We start from the raw sequence: 22,751 nt of genomic DNA on the forward strand, positions 1-22,751 counted from the left end.
ACCTATGTCTGTAACCATTTGTGTCATATTTATCTACCATGTGAAAGTCAGTTAAATCCTCTTCCTTCCTTCAAATGAAATGTTCATATATCTCTGGTCAACATAAGGGCAGTGAAAAATGGAATTTTAGCAAAGTCATGAGAGAGGTAATTCTCTTTTCTGTCTCAAGTATATAAATATTCTTTAAATAGACTCTATTCTACTTATCCTGCTATTCACAAAGGATGAGAGACAGCTTCGTTAAATATTTGCTCCAGGGCACTAAAATGAAAGCAACATTTGAAGTTTTTGAGGGGTACTTACTCTAATGCAACCTCCCTTAAGATTGTAGAAACTGCTCCCATAACTAAAAGTGACACCACCTCATCTGCCTATCAATGTCACTACACAAGAGTCAGTTGAAACAAACTAATAAATTTTTACATAGTAACATTTTTCTCATCTAACATTCAATAATAAAAATTTCAAATTATAAAACATAATACTGTGGGATATAGATGAATGACTACATCAATCATCTAACTGCCAGCAATACCAAATTTACAAATTTGTTAAACAACAAGTTTGGAAGAAATCATAAAGATAACTTGGTTCAAGCCCTGGATGGGTTCATAAAGTTTATTCCAACCTAGTAAGTTATTATCCTGACTATTTCAACATCCCAAATGATGGGATACTACTTTGTAAAGAAGCTTATCTACCTTCTGATGGCTTTGCCTATCAGGAAATTCCTTCTCATGCTAACCCCAGATCTGCCTCCCTGGAACATCCACTGGTCCTAGACCTCCTAGGAACCATGTGGAACAACCCTAGACCTCTTTCTAATATTTAAAAACAGCTTTCAAGAATACTCTATATCTTCTCTTTTCCAGGTCAACACTTCCAGTTCCCTCAGCTGTTTCCCATATGACATGGTTTTGAATTTCTTCCTTATTCTAAATAATTTTCTCTGAACTTGTTCCAGTGTTCTATATATGTCTCAAAGTATGGTGCCCAGAATTTAATACTCTAAGTGTGGTTGGTCTCACTAAAACAGAATAAGAGAGGGCTCAAACCTCCTTCATTCTAGTATCTCATAATATCATTGGTAGTATCTCCTAATGCAACCTTAGATAACAACTGTCTTTCGTATTTTCAGCAATTATATGTTACTATTATATACTACAACAGGCTTCCATGTTAAATAAAGCTCTATTTTAAAAAAATACTTCAGTACAAAATGATCTTTCATAATATTAAATATACCAATCTATTCTTTCCCACCTATGTCCACTTTTTTAGAGAATCCACCTTCTACAGTCCTGGCTGCTCTGTTTGGTAATGTGACTAAAACTCCCTCCACCCAACCACCTTAGCCATGGCTGATTGGGGGATGAGGATTAGACAGAGACCCAGAAGAACCAAGCCCTAAGCTGGGATAAGCCAACCAGACTTGTAAGTGTCGAAGACCCAGGTATTTGGGACACCTTTAGGCAGCCTTAATGGAGAAGGATCATACGCAAGGTACAGAGTTAGCCACATAACTGGAATGAGGGAGAAAAATGAGCAGACACACAGAGACAAGATGAGACAAAGATAATCTGGATCTACAGTAAGAGAGGAAAAAAGGAACCAGTGACCTTCGAATTCCTCACTTCAGTTCCTCTTGAGACCTAGCTGCCCTGCTTGCCTTTTAGGGTCCATGCCTAATCTTCCTGCACTATTCTCTTTCCCCCTTATATTACCTATTTCTTACAACCAATAACCTTCATTCTATTGTGTATCTGGCTTTTCAGATCAAAGTGCAGAAAAATAAATATAATTATAAATGTAAGTACATAAATAACATATATTTATACATAAATATTTCAGACACACATATATCTTGAAGATAGGTATGTCTTAGACTCAGCCTTTAGTTATTGACTTTGGTATCCAGGAAATTTTAAGCTTTGTGTCTTTTCCAAAATTGATCTTTGTAAGTTGCTTTATCCATCCAATTCATTGATTAAAAATGTTGAATATGACAAAATTGAGGAAAGAACGCCATACCATGTCATAAATACTTGGTTGATACTGATCTATTATTCAGCACGTTTGAAGAATTGAAGGTACAACTTTTCAACTGGTTTATCTTTATACTTATTATTATTATATAAATTATCTTATTATCTTTATACTTATATAAATTATCTTATTATAAATCACACTTATTATTATTATATAAATTATCTTTATACTTATTCATATTGTCTTCAGGAATATTATGACAAACTTTGCCAAATGTCTTCATGAAGTCCATATATTCTATGGCTACTACAGTTCCGGGATCTAGTAACTGTACACAAAATGGAATGGCAAGACCTACATGCCAATTCTCTTAAAACTGGCTCAAGGGCTACTGCTTTCTCTAGTATATCCTCACAAATGACCTTTTGTTTTTTTAAGATTTTATTTATTTGAGAGAGTGAGAGAGAGCACATGTGCCTGCGCATGAGTTGGGGGAGGGGCAGAGGGAAAGGGAAAAGCAGACTTCCCACTGAGTAGAGAGCCCAACACCAGGCTGGATGGCAAGGCCCCGAGACCGTGACCTGAGCTGAACACAGAGCCACCCAGGCGCCCCCCAAAAAATCACCTTTTAATAAATACATTCTAGTATATGGTCTGGGATTGAAATGGAGTTCATTGGTTGTAATTTATGGTCATTTTACACATAGGATGGCATTTGTACATTATCCTCTTACTCTCTACATGTTCTCAAAGATCACCAAGAGTAGCTCCACAATCCCATTCAAAGGTACTACTGGTTCCTGGGAATATAATTTATCTAGGTCAAGAGATCTGAACTAATTCAGAGCAGATGGGTATTTTCTTATAATTCCTTTGCTCATTTTAAATTTTAGTTCCTTCTCATCAATTTGGAAATTATATAGCTTACTTGAAGGCACTTTCATTCTTAACCTTATGCCTATTAATCACGGTTCTTGTCCAGATTCTGGCAAAATGCCTTATCCTCATCCTAAAGAAAACTCTTGCTGGGTGGAGCTCATTTGCAGCCTGATGTACAAAACAGAAAGAGCATACCTTTCACAGTTACAAAAGCTATTAGAATACTATTCTACCACAGCCATTAAGGCAGAGGTGAATGGCGCTGAAATACATGAAGTAATACATTTTATAGAACAGGTCTTCTAGAAGTTCAACAAAAAGAGCCCAAACGTGACATTATGATCTAGGAAACAAGACAGTCAAATTATAAAAAGTCCATAAGAAGTCCATAAGAAGAGTCTCCAGACTTGGCCTACTACAATCTGAATCACTGATTGATCTATGTTAAATAAGTATACAGAACAACAGTTTTCAATGTTATTAACTTGTAAATAATTTTCCATAAGTAAAACTTCAACAGAAAGAAATGTAATAACCCTTTCAAATTCTTTGTGTTTGTTGGGCTAATTACTTAGGACATTATTGTGAAACTTGAGAAATTATTAAATACTGTAATTATGTTCCCAGGTGAAAGTTATTGGTTGTTCATGAAATATAATTTGTGCTTCATCCTTATAAGTTGGTCTTATATCATATCCTCATTTTGTAGGTAAAATGACATGCTGTCATTCTTGACAACAGAGCTGTCATTAGCAGGATGTTTTTGCTCTCTACAAGACTCACTTTGGAGGAGGCATCAACAAATGCATTATACTAAACAAACGTAGAGCTATTTAAAAATAAATTATAAAATAAACTTCTCAAGTACAGTATTTGTACTTTTAAAATTATAGTAATTTCATATAAAAATGATGCAAAATTTTTAAAAGGTTAAATTAGGTTTCGGATCCTTTTCAAAGTTCCTATCTGTGCTTCAACTAGAAAAAGGACTCCAGTAACCTCCTGCCACCCAACTAAGTAAGTCTCTGCTCCAGAGCTGTTCCTCCTTTCTTCCCCCACCCATCCCATGCCTTTTATACTTTGATAAGGAAGAAAGAAACAGTAAACTATTTCACAAAGGTAAGACGGACAGCAGTATAAAATTTTAACCTTTTAAAAAAGATGTAAAGAGTGTCTAGCTAGTGAATTTCATTAGGATTGGGAAAAACAGTTTGAGACAGGACAGTGTACCTTTTGAATCATTAAGTATACAGGCCACCTGACCATTTCATAAAGCCATCAGGACCCTTCCTTATCAATAAGTCAATTTGCCACACCACCAATTTAAAGATCAATTGGCAAAGAACATCTACAAAAACCCCTATGTGAACATTATATGTAATAGTGAAAAATTGTGTGTGTTTTTTCCTCAAATATCAGGAAGAAGGCAAGGATACCCATTTTCTCTACTCTTAGTCAACATAGTGCTGGAAGTTCAAGCCAGAGAAAGGCGGGGAGAAGAAGTAAATGGAAGGGAAGGGAAGAGGGGAAGGGGAAGGGAAGGGAAGGGGAAAGGGGAAGAAAGAAAGAAACAAAGAAGAAAGAAAGAAAGAGAAGGAGGGAGGAAGGAGAGGAGGGAAGAAAGAAAACTGTCCCTATTTGAGAGGAAATGATTGTCTACATAGAAAATCCCAAAGAATCTACAATAAAACTAGTACAAACAAGTTCAGCAAGGTCAATGATTGAAGGTAAAAATACAAAAACTAATTATATTTGTAGAGACTGACAGTGAACACACGGACAATGAAATTAAAAATACAGTACTGATTATGATTGCTCAAAAAAAATGAAATACTTAGGTGTAAATCTAACAAAACATGTATAGTACTTATATGCTAAAAACTATAAAATGCTGATGAGAAAAATCAAAGAAGATTCAAATATACAGAAAAACATCCCAAAGACTCAAAATATTAAAAATAGAAATTGTCCGCAAATTTATATGTATATAGGTTTAATATAATTCTTATCAAAATTTCAGCAAAACATTTTTAAAGATACAGACAGAATTGTTCTCAAATCTATATGGAAAGGCAAAGGAACTAGAAGAGCTAAAACAATCCTGAAAAAATAAAGTGGAAAGAATCATTTTACCTGATTTCAAGACATACTATACTGCCACAGTAATCAAGATTGTGTGGTATTAACAGAGGGACAGACACATAGATCAATGGAACAGAATAGCAAACTCAGAAATAGATCTGCATAAATACGTCAAACAGATTTTTTGCAATGGTCCAAAAACAACTCAGTGAAGGAAAGAGCCTTTTCAACAAATTGTGATGGAACAATCGGATACCCATAGGTAAAAAGAAAGAAGGGAAGGAAGGAAAGAGGGAGGGAGGGTGGATCTTATACTAAACTCATACCCGATACAAAAATTAACTCAAAATGATTACAGACCTACATGTAAAATATAAAAATATGATTTTAGGAGAAAATCTTCAGGATTTTCTAGGCAAAGAATTCTTATACTTGATACAAAAAGCATGATCTAAAATGGAAAAACTGATAAGTTGGATTTCATCAAAATTTGAAACTTTTGCTCTGTAAAAGACCCTGTGAAGAGGATAAAAAGACAAGCTATAGACTGGGGAAAAAATATTTACAAATCATATATCTGACAAAGGACTATTATCTAGATCACACAAAGAACCCTCAGAACTCAATAGTTTAAAAAAATCCTATTAGAAAACACATGGTCAAAAGACATGAAGAGAGGCTTCACCTAAGAAGATATATAGCTGCCAAATAAGGACATGAAAAGATAGTCATCATTAGCCATTAGCAAAATGCAAGTTAAAACCACAATGAGATATCACTATATACCTATCAGAAAAGCTAACATAAACACTAATGACATAAAATTCTGGTAAAATGTAGAAAATGTGGCTCACTCATACATTGCTGGTGAGAATGTAAAATGGGACAGACCTCTGGAAAAGTCTGACAGTGTCTTAAAAAACTAAACATGCAATGCAACTACTGAACAACCTAGCGATTGCACTCTTGGGCATTTACCCCAGGAAAATGAAAACATATGTTCACATAAAAGCATACACACGAATATTTACAGCTTTATACATAATAGCCAAAAACTGAAAAAAACCCAGATGTCCTTCAACAGGCTAAACTGTAGTACCTTCATACCCTGGAATATCTCTCAGCAACAGTAAGGAATAAACTACTGATAGGCGCAACAACCTGAATAAAGCTCCAGAGAATTACACTGAGTGAAAAAAACTAATCCCAAAAAGTTACATGTTTCTTGATTCCATTTAGATAATACTCTTGAAATGACAATTATTGGAGATCGATGGTTCCCAGTGGTTATGAACTAGGGGTGGGAGGTGGCGTAGTGGAGGTATGTGAAGAGGTAGGTTGAGGTGAATGTGGCTATAGCAGGACAACGTAAGGACCCCTTGTTGTGATAGAACTGTTCTGCATCCTGACTGTATCGATGTCAACATACTGGTTGTGAGACTACTGTACAGTTTTGCCAGATATTACCACTGGGGGAAACTGGGGAAAGAAGGGGAAGTTGGGGAAGAAGAAGCTGGCATCTCTTAGTATCATTTCTTGCAACTGCAAGTGAATCTACAATGATCTCAAAATAAGAACCTTACTTTTAAAATAATAAAAGTAGGGGCGCCTGGGTGGCACAGCAGTTCAGCGTCTGCCTTCGGCTCAGGGCATGATCCCGGCGTTATGGGATCGAGCCCCACATCAGGCTCCTCCGCTATGAGCCTGCTTCTTCCTCTCCCACTCCCCCTGCTTGTGTTCCCTCTCTCGCTGGCTGTCTCTATCTCTGTCGAATAAATAAATAAAATCTTTAAAAAAAAATAAAAGTAAAAATAAATCAATCTGGGACTGAAATACAGAGATTAACCCATAAAGAAATTTTATTGAGCAATTTTAAGAAACGCTGGCTTCACACGTAAATTATACACGACACACTCATGTTTATATAAACACACTTCCAACGTGTATTTCCTCCAATACTTATTTTTCCACTGGGAAACCTCATCTTAGACTCTATGACCCTCTGCAGTCAGCCAACAAAAGTACTTTGGACTTAAAAAAAATAAAAAGGTATTTTGGGCTACAAATTGACAAACACAGATTTTTCAAGATTCATGGTAACATTAAAAAAAAAAAAACCTGTTTTTCCTAATGAACTATCTTGGATTCACACAATTAACTGAATAGTCTCTCGAAAAATTACATTGCTTCCTATTTCTTTTGTCATTAGGTTTTAAAACTACAATTGCTTAAAATCACAACACACATATTCACACCCACATACGAATATCACTTTTCCAGGATGCTAGTGCTAACATTTCTATGACTGTATTCTCTTTCTTTTTCCTCTACTTTAACTCAACACAAAATCTGACCCTAGCCACAGTGGCCCAAAATGACCTGGAAAATTACGTTTATTTTTTCTGGCAATGACAATCTGTGCTTGGAAATATAAAACTGTTATTCTGAATAAATTTCAAAGTTCCAAAGTACCAAAATTACTTTACTGAAACAGGACAAAATGAGCTGTTACTGCTAGGGAAAGGGATTGTTATCCCAGAAAGAACAGAGTGCTCCCCAGCCCTTGCACCACCACTTCTGTTTTGTAAAATAAACAACTCTGGTCTCTTTATTTTACTTTGTGTCCTGTGGTAATAAATATCTCCTGAAGCTAAAGTCCTATTACAAGTGTTCATTTTGTCACCGTTTTAAAAAACAGGAGATCAGTTTTACTTTTGCAAAAGAACTAAATTCTCCATTAGTTTGTTGGAGTTATTTTGACTTCTGCATATGTCCTCTAACGAAAACAGCAAAAGGAAAGTTGTTTGTTGCCTCTTTTTCTAAAAACAAAAGCCCACGTCTCTAACATCAGTTGACATTCAGAAAAGGAATAAATAAAGAATATTACTTTGCTGATCTGTATGTATTGTTTTAGTTTTAAAATGTGGCAATTCTAAACTTAGACCAAGTGCATTCTGCTCTCAGAATGCTGGATGAAAGTTCTAGCAAAGCTGTTGGATATTGGAGGCCAGAGACAGGTGGGGGTTAGCTCAGCCTAGAGAGAGTAGATTTAGGGATGCGGTCTAAGAACATTCAGAAGTGAACTGTAGTCTAGCAGAAGACAAAGGGGACAGTGTGGTCCTGCTGTCCAGCCCATGGGCCTGTTTTACATTTTCTGCCACTTAGGGATATGGATGTCTGAGGTGTGTTTTATGCTCAGTCAGAAATTGTGATAAAAAGCTAAAAGAGGGGGTGCCTGGGTGGCTCAGTCGTTAAGCGTCTGCCTTCGGCTCAGGGCGTGATCCCAGTGTTCTGGGATCGAGCCCCACATCAGGCTCCCTGCTCTCCCTGCTGGGAGCCTGCTTCTTCCTCTCCCACTCCCCCTGCTTGTGTTCCCTCTCACGCTGGCTGTCTCTCGCCCTGTCAAATAAATAAATAAAATCTTAAAAAAAAAAAAAAAAGCAAAAAGAGTTAGGAATGGGAGTCAAAAGATTATTTTATTCTTTCTTCTCTAAGATTTCCTAAGAAAATGAGATCGGGGGAGTTAATTTAACAACTGGAGGCTTCCAATCAGGAAATGGATTCTCTAACTGTAGCTGGTTGTCATCAGCACTCTTCTCCACACCTGTCCCACTACCTTTACTTTTTCTTGCAACTCTTTCAATTACTACCTATTTTGCTATTAATGGAACAGTATAGTACATTTTCACATTCTTCATCATGTATCTTTCATGGGATTTATTGACCGTCTGTTTCCAGATCATATAGCAAAAATACAGAAAGAAAGAAATAGGAAAGGTTCACCTTTTCTTTCCTAATTTGTACACTAACATTCCTTGCCTACACACAGAAAAAAAAATAAAAAGTAAACACAGCAGGGGCTTCTCTAGAAAGAAGAACCAGCATAAAAACTAACACAAGAAGTTAACAGAAGAACAATTAAAAAAAAAAAAAACACCTTTGAAAAACCTGTCACCGCATACTGATCCACACACTTCATGTACTTGTTTATCTAATAAAGATAAACATTTCTTTTATCTTTAATAACAGATAAAAGCACAATTTCAAAGCCATGGTGGAAAAGATGATTTGGTTTCTTCATATTAATAATGAAATGGTTCTAGAATTGTTGAATCACTAAAATGTATACCTAAAAATAATATAACATTGTATGTCAACTGTACTGGAATTAAAAAATATAAAAACTGAAAAAAAATAATGAAATGGTTCTATCTAAATAAACATACTGCCTGATCAGTGAGCAATTTAACAAGTTACATTATGGACAATCTAGATGAATTAAAGGTAGATAAGAAGTTGTGGAAAACAAATAACTGACTTATTCTTAGACTGTGCTTAATAGGCTGTGACTACATGTGCACATTTTCCTTGCTTTATAATCAAGTATACAGAACCGGTGTCTAGCACATAATAGGCACTTGATAAATATTTGTGGTATAAATGTATCTAACTTAGGTCTGAAAAAGTGCAGAGCTGCACTTTACATTCTAAACATTCAGCAGGACAAGGGCTAAAATCAGCATAACTGTCCAGGGCCTTAGGCAGCTGAGCTTCTCCTGATGTCCCCTCTCTGCACTGTATGGACAGCTGCCTGCCACTCCTGTCTTAAGAATGTTAACTGTAGATTTATGAAAGATTTGATTTTATCATTTTTAAACAATTTACTTATATAGTACCTTAAACATGAGAGAAAATCATTCTGCAACTCTCATAACAATATTGTCAAAATAAATACATACTCTTTCATGTATTCAAAACATTTACATGGTTAAACATTCTCTAACTTGGCCAGCTTTTTCTCACCAGTAAGCTTCTGTTACTTTGGCCTAGGATGCCCTATTCCCCATCTGTCGACAGAAATACTCAGCCTTCAAGGGTTAATTCCAGTTCTATCGCCCACCTAAAGCTCACTGGTTGACCATCCCAATATCAGGAATTCCTCCCCCCACCTCTCCACTCTCAAAGAAGATACTACCTTATATGATATTTAAATCATAAACTGTCTTTTAGAGTTATTTTTTCATGTCATTATATATCCTCTTCCTTGGGATATGAAGTATGGGTATTGTTTCTTTCAGACTGTTTTGTTCTGTTTCTCTTAATTTCTACCATACCAGCCTAGTAAACGGAAGGAACTCAGTTGAGCGAGAGAGAAAGGATATACCATGTCTTCAAACATACATAAGCACCATTTCTCAGATAAATATAGCATAGCTAAGCTCTCTCTGTGCTTAATATCTCTTACATGTAACTTAAAAGGTGAAGCAAATTAAATGCAATGGTTTAAAAGGTCTTTTTTCTGAGTCTTTTTCCTTCCAGTTCCTGCTAGGTTGCATTTTACATAAATCTGAAGGACATGCAGTAACATTAAGCACCAAGTTAAATCAATGGAATGATTAATGCTAACAGGCAGCCCAAAGCAATGTGCACAAAGGATAAAAGCATATCTGAGGGATGACTGCAATTTTTAATTAAAAAGTAACAGATTGGTAGTTAATTAAGAGTTGACTGTAGACTTACTGAGAAACCTCAATGATTAATGATAGTTAATGTTTGAGGTTTCAATACACAATTTGTCAATCAGTTTCAAAGAGATATTTTAAAAATTAAACTGTTAACAATGCATGCATTGCCAAACGAAATATAGGATAAATGCTTCTGCCTGAGGACAGATATGAACTCACAGGGAGGAGAGCAGGATAGAAACTGTAAAGAAAAACTGATAGTGAAGGGGGAATGAAACATGAGAGACTATGGACTATGAGAAACAAACTGAAGACTTCAGAGGGGAGGGGGTGGGGGAAGGGGGATAGACTGGTGATGGGTAGTAAGGAGGGCACGTATTGCATGGTGCACTGGGTGTTATACGCAACTAATGAAGCATCAAACTTTACATCGGAATCTTGGGATGTACTGTATGGTGATTAACATAATATAATAAAATTAAATTAAAAAAAAAAAAGAAAAATTGATAGTTAACCAGATTCAATGAGTTGATATATATGAAAGGTTTTAAAACATTGCCTGGTACATGATAAGTGGCAAAAATTAAGGTGAAACTGAAATAGACCTTTATATGGAGAGAGACACAAACATTTACATCACAAAAAGTTACAAACTAATTGTAGTCTCTATAATGGTTTACTACTAATTATCTGTTTTGCAAATGCAGAATAAAGTTCACTTAAAATTTTAAACAGGCCCATGTATTTCCCTTTTTTTAAACAAGTGTTTTTTCTCCTGAAAAGCTGCTAGAAAATATTTAAATATAGTATTTGGACATTCCTGAGGCCCTCTTGTCACAAAAGCTCCACAAATACCTGGTCAAATACTGTGCTGGAATTAAAGATGTCTTCATTCACAGGTTAAACATTCTTTGCACTGAATTGAATTCTACAATCTGGTCATTATGGTTACTCCCCTTACCACTCCATCAATTCACTGCAGATGCCCTAACTAAAATAAATGTAAAACCTCTGAAATCATTCCTCCAGGTTTTATAACTATCTACCTTAAAATGTTCTTAATGTTATGCTGTAATAACAATATATTATCATACCTTTTGGATTTCTTCAGGTAATGCATGCATGGGGATGTGACGATCCATAATTTCTGAAAATATGAGTTCTGAAGTAAAATAATCTAAAAACATTGATAACAATAGTCAGAATTGAAATAACATGAATAAAATTCAAGTTAAAAAGATATAAAATCTCGGGACTAGTCAGAGATGAATGGTGATAACTTTTAACAGTTATTTCATCAACTCAGTGTTAAAAGGTACAACAAACTGGGCTTTCCTCTGTTAGCTATTAGGCCAGTAGAACAGGAAAGATAATAGATAACTGAGTTAGAAACAATTTATTTCTTTATAACTTTATAGTCTAATTGTAATTTCTACTGTGGTTTACTACTAACGATTTGTTTTGCAAATACAGAATAAGTGTCACTTAAAATTTTAAACAGGCCCATTTATTTCTATTTTCTTAAAAAAAAGGGGGGTCTAAAAAGTTAACAGAAAAATATCTAAATACAGAACTTTGGTTCAGCAGATAAGAAAAACAATTGTGACATGAACGCTGATTTAAAGGATGAAGTATAAAAAAAAAGTTATCAAATTAAATATCATATGCAGGCACCGAAGAGTCATCAAAGCATGAGAAGTGTTCATTTGACTTAAGATGAACATTTACATAATTGTATGCATTTTACTTCAATAGATTTTCATTTTCTAATAAAACAATTCAACATAAAATTCTATCACTACTTTCATATAACTACATAAAATGAATGGAGGAAGTATTTTCGGTTCTTTTTTTTAAAATCTTTCCCAAATATGGAGAAAGAAAACACAGTCCAGTTTCATGAGAAATGTTTATATATACATCTAAAGAGTGAGGAGTAGAAAGGGGGCAGCAGAGTAAGATGATACAGGCACAATTCCATAGCAAGGAAGAAACTCTGAAGGCCAAGAGTGGTAGACAAGAAACAACTTAGGAGTTCAGGAAAGAAAAATGTCTTATCTTTCCAGTGGGAACAGTGAACTAGGAAGGCTCCCTGAGGCTGTGTGCTTTTGATCAGAGCAGGATTTTGACACAAAGATAGACTGGAGGCATAGTACTCTATCAGAGATGGCAACATCAGCCACAGCAAGGTGTTAGGGAAATTGTAGTTGATAAAAATTTCTGTAGTGGAAGTATTTTTTTTCTTTTTCTTTTAAAGATTTTATTTATTTATTCGACAGAGATAGAGACAGCCAGCGAGAGAGGGAACACAAGCAGGGGGAGTGGGAGAGGAAGAAGCAGGCATAGCGGAAGAGCCTGATGTGGGGCTCGATCCCACAATGCCGGGATCACGCCCTGAGCCGAAGGCAGAGCCTTAACCACTGTGCCACCCAGGCGCCCCTGAAGTATTTTTTTCTTAATTGTGCAACCATTGGTGGAAAGAAAATTCCCCATCCCCTGTGTTAACACAAAGCCTGCTGTTTTAATGAGATGCTGTCTAAAACAAATAACTAATGAGCTGTCTTCCCATATATAATGTGTGTGTGTGTGTGGTAAAGTTAACTGGAGTTAACTATTGGAGTAAAGTTAACTGACATAGCTAACATAGGCCCACATAGCCAAGTACCTAATAATCTGATGTTTGGCAGACTGTCTCTCTTGTGCCAAGAGCTCATTATTCACAGAAGGCTCATTATTCTCTCTTCTGTCATTTTACAATGCACTCACCATCAGTAAAATAAGATGGCATCATCTTAATTAAACTCTGGTGGGAGTAGAATTTTTCCTAAAATTACCGACTAAGTCTCCTTTTTAAATTCCACCCATAAGATTATTTGAGAGCATGGATCTAGTGACAGTATAAACAAGGGACCAGTGGAAGTTTTTGTTTAGTACCTCCTTTATCTGTAGAGCTATTCCAACTTTGTGTCCTTATTACAGCAAGTGGGGAAATTTGACAGGTTCTGATTATTGAAGAAAAATTAAAAATTAAATACCGCCAACACAGAAAATCTCCCCACAATACAGAAAGAAAACAATCTTATTATTGAATAAGCATTTAACTAGACTGTGATGCACATCAGAGCCAATCTGCTAACGAGACTACAAAGACAGAAAGAAATCCCACTTTTTTATACAGCTATATAGATACAATCCATTACATACATCTTCTCAAGAGAAATGCTAACGTCCTCTATACAGTCTGTCCTACAATTTCATAGTTCGTTTTCTATTCACCTAGTAATTGCAGTAGCTATCTGCGCTAATTACAATTGTTCTAAGGAATACAAATCTCTATGACAGATGCCTTGATACTAAAGTAAGGAGCCTAGGCGAAATTCCCAAGTAGACAGGGAGATAGCTTCCTTGATGTTTACATTTTAAAGAAATGGCTCTCATGCCTCAAGAAAAACATTCTGGGTCTTTAAAAAGATTTGCCTACGTATTAAAGGAACAGAGGAAACATTCACAAATACAGTTTCTCAAGAAAGGGTGAGGGAAAGGTCTCTTTCCCCTTTGGCAACATGGCAATTTTTTAAATTATTACTTCACTCTTACATTATTTTGCATGTTTTATCAAATCAGTTTTCTTTTATTCTTTCACATTACATACATGTAGACTGCCCTTGAGCAAGAGGGGCGGTGAAACTGCAGTAGCTACTAAGTATTTGTGAACCTGCTCTCTTAACGGAATCACGAAGATGTCGAAAACACAGAAACATCCTGGCTTGTTCACTTCCGATTCCCTTCCTCACAGCAGTGTCACGTTGGGCCATTAACTCACGTTCAGCTTTCAGGCCCTTCCATAAACACGCCCTTCCCCTGGTGTGAATCACCCGCAAATGAGCAGGTCAGGGTCAGGTGAAACGGAGTTCACGTTCTAAGACATTCCTGAAGCGGCGGGATTTTCCAAATAGAAATCAACTGCAAGGCCAGCCAAAACTGCTGGAAGGGTTTTGAAACCTATCCCTTTCTAACCCTGTTCCCTCGGGACCTGCCGTGGCGGGAGGAGGGAGGAGGGTGCGGGGCGGAGGCCGAGCGGCGCTTTTGGGGAGAGTAGAGGACGCCTGGACCGAGCGGGCTCGCGGAAGCTGTGTAGGAGCCGCAAAGGGGGGCGGAGGCGACGCTCGGGGCCACATTCCCTCGCCGCCGCGCCGCGGCTCAGCTTTCCGGCCGTCTCCCCGGTGCCAGCACGCCTCCACTCCGGAAATGCATCCCGGGGGACTGCGTAGGCCGCGGGGCTCAAGGAAGTCATTCACTGTCTCACCTAGACCTCGACTCCAAGTGCGAACGGCTTTCCCGGTCTCCCGGGAGACTGTGCTACACGTCGGCTCGACGTCAGGGCGCGGTCACGTCACGGCCCACGCCGTTCGCCAACGCAGAGCGGGGCTCCCTTGCCACGCCCCGGGCCCCACGCGCCCGGCGGAAGCGGGAAAGCTCACGACGCGATTCGGAAGGGAGGGCTTGTTTTACACAGAGAGCTGTGAGAGGGAAGAAAAGGGCGTGAAGGGCAAGGCGGGGGAGGGCGGGCTGGAGTACGTGTAGAGGCTGCTGAGGAGGCGAGAAATGCCCCTAGCCCCAAGGTGGGTTGGAGAGAGACCCAGCCTCTAGTGGAGGCCTAAGTCTCTATACCTCTGATCCTGGCTCTAGAGCCCGCTAGACAGACACAGCAGTGGGCAATTATAGTTCTTGAACGGTAACAGGAGAGACGCCTGTTAAAGAGGTCATGGGAGTAAAAGGAAGCTCTGGTCGTTGGCATTGAAGCGAGGGCAACTGGAAAGGCGTTAAAATTTTCATCCTAACCCCAAAGTAGTCGGGTTGTAAGGGCTTGTTCAAAAGGTGTCTTGAGACCCCCTAGTACAAAAGTTATTTCTAGGAGGCCCCTCACCTTTCCACCTGACTTACTTTCCTTCCTTCATAAAGCAAGTATTTATTAATGACCTACTACTAAGAGACAAGCATACTGGAATGGGGTGATTCTGTGACTAACCCAGGTAGGGACAGCTGTTGGTGTGATTTTCAAGTGATCATTAATAGTTCCCGATCTCTCCTTTTTGAGGATTATATGAGGTCGAAAATGCAGCTCTTAGAAGAAAAATCATCTGTGGCTCACTAGCAGAGAAAGAGACTTGTTACTATCGAATGAAGTGTTGAATAAATACAGAGAAAACTAATTAAAACCTGTAATATAGAGGTGATCAGACAATGAAGAGCAGTCCCAAAACAGTAGTCAAACTGGTGATGAACGCTGTTTATTAATGAAAATGACAGCATGAAGTACTGAAAACTCTAAAAACCTTGTTCCCCAAAGTCTTGGAGATAGATATACGCTGCACACTTAACCTGGCTGATATTTTTGCCCCAACGCCTACCAACGACTTTGAGTTTCCACCCCCTCAAAGAGCATTTTAATTCATCTGGGAAAGATAAGCAATAAGAGAATTGAAGAGAGGATTAAGGGGAGTAGAGGACAGCCAACGAAGTGGTCAGGTACAGCACGCTTATGAGAAGTGCAAAGAACTTTCAACAGCTATTCATGTTCACCATGTTTCTTTGAGGGACAATGAAGGTAGGACTGTTTTCAATAATGGGGTTTAGGCATGGGGCACAAAGCAGTTCATCCAGATCCACTGAGTGCCTTATTTGAACAGAAATTGCANGCCAACGAAGTGGTCAGGTACAGCACGCTTATGAGAAGTGCAAAGAACTTTCAACAGCTATTCATGTTCACCATGTTTCTTTGAGGGACAATGAAGGTAGGACTGTTTTCAATAATGGGGTTTAGGCATGGGGCACAAAAAAAGCAGTTCATCCAGATCCACTGAGTGCCTTATTTGAACAGAAATTGCACACCTAAAGCAAGATGACTCTTCTGANAAATTGCACACCTAAAGCAAGATGACTCTTCTGAGGCTAGTTTGGCTACTAGTATGATTATCAGCAATAATATTTATTGAGTACTTTGTGTATATGATAAGGAAAAGAAACGCTTTAAGGATGGGAGAAGATATAGCTGAAAGGCTATAATTCAGGCTGTGATTTAATTTCATCTGTCCTTAGTCATGTCTATATGTTCTCAAGACCAGTTTTCCTCCCACCATAAATATCACAGTGTAGTGCCCCTTAGACCTGCACTGTCCAAGATGGCCAAAGTGACTAATTTACTTAAAATGAAATTAAAAAATTCGATTCCTTTATTGCAGTAGCCACAGTACAAGTGCTCAGTAGTCACATGTTGCCACGGCATTAGATAGCCCATATCTAGAAACATTATCGTCAGAGAAAGTTCTACTGAACAGGGAGCGGTAGGCCCAGTAAGAATTTCAGGGATAAAGAGAGTTAATAAATTGTGAAGAATAGCTTTTGTTAAAAAGTAGCAGTGAAAGGTGTTATTCCTGAAGACAGCAGCACAGATGAAGAGTTGTGACAGGGTGTTACTTTTTTAAAAAAGTAATCCAATAAGCCTTTCCCCAGTGTTCTGTGTGTTTATTCTTTGCTCTTTGTTGATCTCAATCCCTCCCTTTCTCCCTCTGAGTTTCTTTCCTTGTCTTATTTTCCCGCTGCTTTTCTTCACCCCGTTATTGGCCATACTGGAGCTGAAGTAGAATTGAAAATGTTCCTATCATTCAACATACTGAATAAAGTTTTGTGTTATTCTGTTCTTAAATTTTTTTTGTTTTTTTTTTTNGCCGAAGGCAGACGCTTAACCACTGTGCCACCCAGGCGCCCCTGTTCTTAAATTTTATATCAGGTATGTTTCACTTTTTACTGTGACTTTATAAAGTAATCCAGTGATAATTAAGTTTCTTTTAATCTCCTGTGAGACCCTTAATTATTTGTTTTCCCTTGTGGGTCAATGACTCCTGAAAGAAAAAAATATAGTCCCTAGTTTTGGGAGAAAAGTCTCTGTAAAGTGACTAAATGAGGGCTTTCCACAATGTCTACAGACTTTCGTGTTGTAATAGTAATATTTACGAGAACACAGTGTCTGTACTTTTGTTTCTATTATGAATTTACCTAAGATATTGATCCAGCAGGGCACTGTCATTCATCCCATTCATTTTGGTAAGATTATTTCCCCCTTCCCTCCCTCCATAAAAAGCATGTGGAAGAATAGGTACTTTGTCAGCAAGTCTGATAAAAATTTCAGGAAGTCTTCCCCAAGATTGCTAATTTCAAAGTGAGTTCAGAACTGTACCAAGGAGCATGGCAAAATTATAGTTAGCCCAACTTTATTTTTATCCTGTGAACCAGAACACAGTACCATACTATTCCCTCAAAAGTTTGAATAAAATGGTTGTAGACAGGCCTCCCAGGTTGGAAGCAACCACGGCTTTCACTGCTATTTCTGGGTTCTATCCAAAGCAATTGCAGAATTTTTTAAAAGCTAACATTTATTGAGCTCTTTCTGTTTGCCAGGCACTTCATACACAATGTCTCGTTTATTGAGAACCCTTCCAAACATAACTCAGTCAGATCCTACTTATTGTTTACTTTTATCCAAATGATGGAAGTGGCTAAGGGCATGGCCCAACACGTGAGTACTGAAGTGTACTTGGACTGAAAAGTATAAGCAGAAGCACCTGGACCTCATGTATTGTGTTAGTTGACTCTGCTGGCCAGTCAATACCCAGGAGGCATCAGCCTACTGTGGATTAGTAACATATGTAAATACTCAAAAAGTATTGAATTCTGGAAACATTGTCTTAGACTTAATTTTTTTCAAAACTTTTCTGATACAGCTTCCAGTTTTCAAAAAAGAGGTCAGCTACAAGTGACTAATTGCTTTGTTGTACTTACCTCAGCACACTTTACTCTCACCAAAATGTGGATTAGATTTTTTTCCCTAATACTGTTTTGTTTTTTTAACTGCTAATCGGCATTTAAAATTGTAGACTCCTTCGTAAAGCTGCTTCATATATTTTTAATTCCAAATAACTGGTCTAGAGGTAGCTTTAGCCACAAAATACTATTTGTGGGTTTTTGCTTTGTATATTTTTGAATCCATCCTATGGGCAGTATAAACTTGAGTACCTAATAAAATAAAGGTCACAATGTTTAAATAGCATCTCTCTCTAGGAGTTCAAATGTGTTGTGATCTGTGCAGTGATAAATCCTATACTGAATCCTTTTTAGCCCTGAGAATATAATTATTGAACAAAATTTCCAGTCAAGCCTTTAAGTGATAAATGCCTACTCTCAAACATTAAAATAAGTCAGGCACTACAGCAAAACCTTTAGTGATTGTAAGTATATTCTCTTATGGCCTGTTCACTACTGATAAGAGCTTAACCCAAAGATGTACTATGTGCCAAATATAGTTTGATATTTGTTACATGAGTGTATTTATTTTTATTGAGATATAATTGACATATCACATTATATTAGTTCCAGGTATACAACATAATTAGTCAGTATTTGTATATATTGTGAAATAATCACCACAATAAGTCTAGTTAACATCCATTACCATACATAATTACAAAACTTTTTTTCTTGTGATGAGAGCTTTTAAGATCTATATTTGTAGCAACTTTTTAAATATACAATGCGGTATTATTAACTATAGTCAATATGTTGTAGATTACATCCCCAGGATACATTTACTTCCATGAACATATTTAAAAACAAAAAGAATTAAGCTCCCATGGCACTGACTAAAAACTCTTGTAATGAATTTGATGCTCAAATACATGTCCCTGCTAGTTCTTCCAACTCTTAGCATTCAATATATAGCCTATAATAAATGTTAATGAATTTAAAGACTGAAAACTGATAACTGCCTTATATATTTAAAACAGCTTTTGTAGAATTTGTTTAATGAAATTATAGCTTATTTCTGAGATTTGCATAAGATTCTAATGAAGCACGTAAGAGTCTAACTCACATGTGTTCTGATAAGTGATTGGCAGAAGTGATTTCATTCTACCTTTGCAGAGATGAAGTTCATGTTTCTGTACCTATAATTTTAGGAAGCTATGGAATTTATAGGAATCAAATTATAGCAATTTTCCTGTCATTTTTGTTATATTTCTATTAATAGAATGATTTAATTCTATTAAATAAGGAGTTGTGGATCATCTTAAAGATATTTTATGAATTAGTGATAAAAAATATCAAATAGCATCACCAGATCTACTAAACAGATGAAAAAAATAATATACTTATAGTAGCCCTGGTTTGCAAGGGTGTAGAGCAATAGGACTCTTAAACATTGCTTCTAGGGTCGAAAATTAATACATATATTGTGAACACCTTGAAATGTTCAAAACTATTTTAGGGGACATCTGAGCCCTCTTCTTCCTTTTGTTCAGGAATCTAGACCTCCTCCCCCTCCCCTCCCCCAAACACAAACAAATCAGCCCCACTCCAGGAATCAGCTCAGATTAGGTCAATTCTGCTAGCCCTTTCCCCTTTACCAATGATTTAAATCAGAAATGGGCCTATTGGGTAACTTCGGTGGCTCAGTCTGTTGGGCGTCAGACTCTTGGTTTCAGCTCAGGTCTTGATCTCAGTGGTGGCTCCTGTCTCCACAGGGAGTCAGCTTGAGACTCTCTCTCTCTGCCCCTCCCTTGGCTTGTGGTTTCTGCCTTGCTCTCTTGCTCTAAAATACAGAAAGAAAAGAAAAGAAAAAAAAGAAAAGAAAGAAAAGAAAAGAAAAGAAAGAAAGAAAGAAAGAGGGAGGAAGGAAAGAAGGAAGGAAAGAAGGAAAGAAAGAAAAGAAAGAAGGAAAAGGAAAAGAAATGGGTCTATGACCCAATTCTGATCAAACAGGCTCCAAGAGAAGGCTGCCAGAAGCTTCTGGGAAAGTTCTTTCTTATTAGTACCTACATTTAGTGTTCCTCACAGTCTTGTTTAATGTTTAAAAGTTGGGAAATATCAAAATGTGATATTTGAAATTGATATATCAAATATCAAGGTTGTGCATCTTTTAGAAATGATGATATGGTTCTTTGGTAATTAATGTCCCAATGGATTGTCCTGTGAAAAAAAGCAAGTTAAAAATAATATTTTAAATCCAAAAAAAAATTCCAAATATCATTCTAAGTATATTCTGTTATTTATTTGTATAAGTGTATATTTTATTAGGATACCAGAGCACCTCACAGAATCAACAGAAGAGCTGAATAACCAAGCTTCAAGAAAGCAGGAAACAGGATTGCTTTGAGAACTTCAGACATGGATTCTTGAACTATAAAAAATCATGCAGCCTCTCAGCCCTTTGAGTTTACCACTTAATGAAAGTTGGTTCCATTCTTTTACAGTCTCTGCACATGGAAGGACAGCGGTGGCTGACAGTCCAGATTTGTCACCAAGAGGAAAAGAGGAGTCTTCTGTTCCCAACCTCCAGTTAGAAAAATGCCAGGAAATGACTGTTTGGCACACTTTAAGTTATACAGCAATCCTTTGACCAAATCGCTGAAGCTAGGAGGTAGCAGGTACATGGCTCCTGGCCAGTTGTAAGGATCAGGTAGGCAAGGCCACACATGATGAACTTCCCTTTCTAATTATATGCCTAGAAGAGTTAAATGGGCAGTTCTGTCACAGAGGAAACAGAGTGCTGGGCAGACAAAATAAACATCCCCAAATACACTAACGTGAGAATCAGTTAGCTGGGAAAACATTTTAAAATTGAACAGTGACTCTTGCTCTCTCTTTACACAGATAAGTTGGGAGGTAAATATGTGTATTTTGAAAAAGTTCCCTAGGAGTTTACGGCGGGTATCCTAACCCAGGAGAATCCCCCTCTTCAATAATATGTTACTTGTGTAACAAAAATCAATGCGTGTGTCACCAGGTACCATTGGTCTGAGGGTAATAGAGGAAAATGAGTAAGAGCTTAGATCCACCATATCAAAGTTTATAAATAAATAGCAAATAAGCTGAAAGCTTTTAGTCCACTGGGGTGGTTTTGTGTGTTAAACTATTTTGGTGTTAATATTTTTGTTCTGCCCTCCAAACTTGATTTATCTAGGTATCTGAGCGAAAAACACTTTTTCTCATGATCTTGACAAGGAGCTTAGATCCTGGCTTCTTAAAATGTTTGCAGCCTTTTCTAAATGCCCTTGGGATTCTTGAGTCGCCACATAAAAGAAGTCTCTCCAGTCAGTATGCCAGGGAAATAGGTACTTCTGATTTTGAAATAAAACCCTGGAAAGAACGCTTCGAGGAGGAATAACAGTTTGCACAGAATCCAGACTCTGTTATTCATCTTTGCGCAGAGTGGACAAAACTGCCTCCCAAAACCGCCGTCCTTGCTCTGTTCCCTTCCGTGTAAGCCTGACACATGAATCGCACCTATGCGCCCTGCCTCTTACTTTAAAATTTTCTTTGTAAAGTTTCCCCTAATGATTGCTTATTGATTAAGCAGCTCTGGTCCCCAGTTCGTCTAATACATCCTGTGTGAGCGCGTTTTATTACCGAATGTTACCCACGCTCTGATAAGAAGACACTGTGTCCTCCCCGGTGAACTCACTCCCTTTCCCAGAAACATAGCGTGACTCCCCTCCCGGCTGGGGTTGTAAAAGTGGAAACCGGGTGCCGCCCTCCAGCACCTGCGCCTCCCGCCCCGCGGCGGCGGCGGCCGGCCAGGCTGGAGAAGGCCGCCACCGGCACGAAGTGCGTGCGGCCGTCGGCCGGCAGGTCACGCAACCCCGGCGGCGACCCCGCCCCCGCCGCCTGCTCTCAGCGTTTCCGTGCTCGCTCGGGGCTTCCTGGCGGGCACGGAGCCCGCTTTGCGTTCCGATCCGGCCGAGTAATCCCGCGAGGAATCTCGGATTCCGCCCGGCTCCTGACACACCGTGCCCTCCGCGGGCTTGAGCCGCGAGGGTGATGCCCTCAACTTAACGTCAAAAAGTTTCCATCTTCGCTGGCGGCGGAGGGAAGGAGAAGAACGCCGGCGAGGAATCGGCCTCGCCCCGCGGACCCCTCTCGGTTTCCTTAGCAGGCGTGGCGCGTACTCGGCGCCTTCCAAGCCTGGCTGCTCCATCGTGGGGGTCTCAGGTCACAGCAGCATGGGAGGGTCTCCCGCCCTGCCGGTCCTGCGCAGGAGGGATGCGGACGGCCTGCCCCCGGCAGGGCGACCCGGGAAGGGGCCGCCGCGGCGTCCCGACTGCCGGAACCCGGCGCGCTCTGACGCCCGGGGCGCGCGGGAGGCGAGCTGCGTTGCCGGGCGACTGACCCCGGCGACCTGGCGCCTACTCCCGAACTCCGGGGAGGTGGCGGCTGTGCGTCAGGGAGCGGTGAGGGGCAGGGCCCGCCGAGGCCGAAGGGGGGCGAAGGCCAACGTTTGGAAGG

General features: G+C 38.7%; 1 protein-coding gene across 1 annotated transcript in view; it reads right to left on the minus strand.

The window, feature by feature from the left end:
- LEKR1 (leucine, glutamate and lysine rich 1) overlaps positions 1-14,959 on the minus strand; it is a 174,328-nt gene extending 159,369 nt beyond the window's left edge. The window contains exons 1-4 of the mRNA XM_034663981.1: positions 14,167-14,959; positions 13,692-13,707; positions 13,350-13,417; positions 11,510-11,592 (exon numbers count right to left, since the gene is read on the minus strand). Of these exons, the coding sequence (XP_034519872.1) occupies positions 11,510-11,592; positions 13,350-13,417; positions 13,692-13,707; positions 14,167-14,230 (231 nt within the window). The 5' untranslated portion in view covers positions 14,231-14,959. The remainder of the gene's footprint in view (positions 1-11,509; positions 11,593-13,349; positions 13,418-13,691; positions 13,708-14,166) is intronic.
- Positions 14,960-22,751: the final 7,792 nt, after the last annotated feature.

The sequence above is a fragment of the Ailuropoda melanoleuca genome, chromosome 1 (assembly GCF_002007445.2).
Source record: "Ailuropoda melanoleuca isolate Jingjing chromosome 1, ASM200744v2, whole genome shotgun sequence".
Classification (NCBI taxonomy): Eukaryota; Metazoa; Chordata; class Mammalia; order Carnivora; family Ursidae; genus Ailuropoda; species Ailuropoda melanoleuca.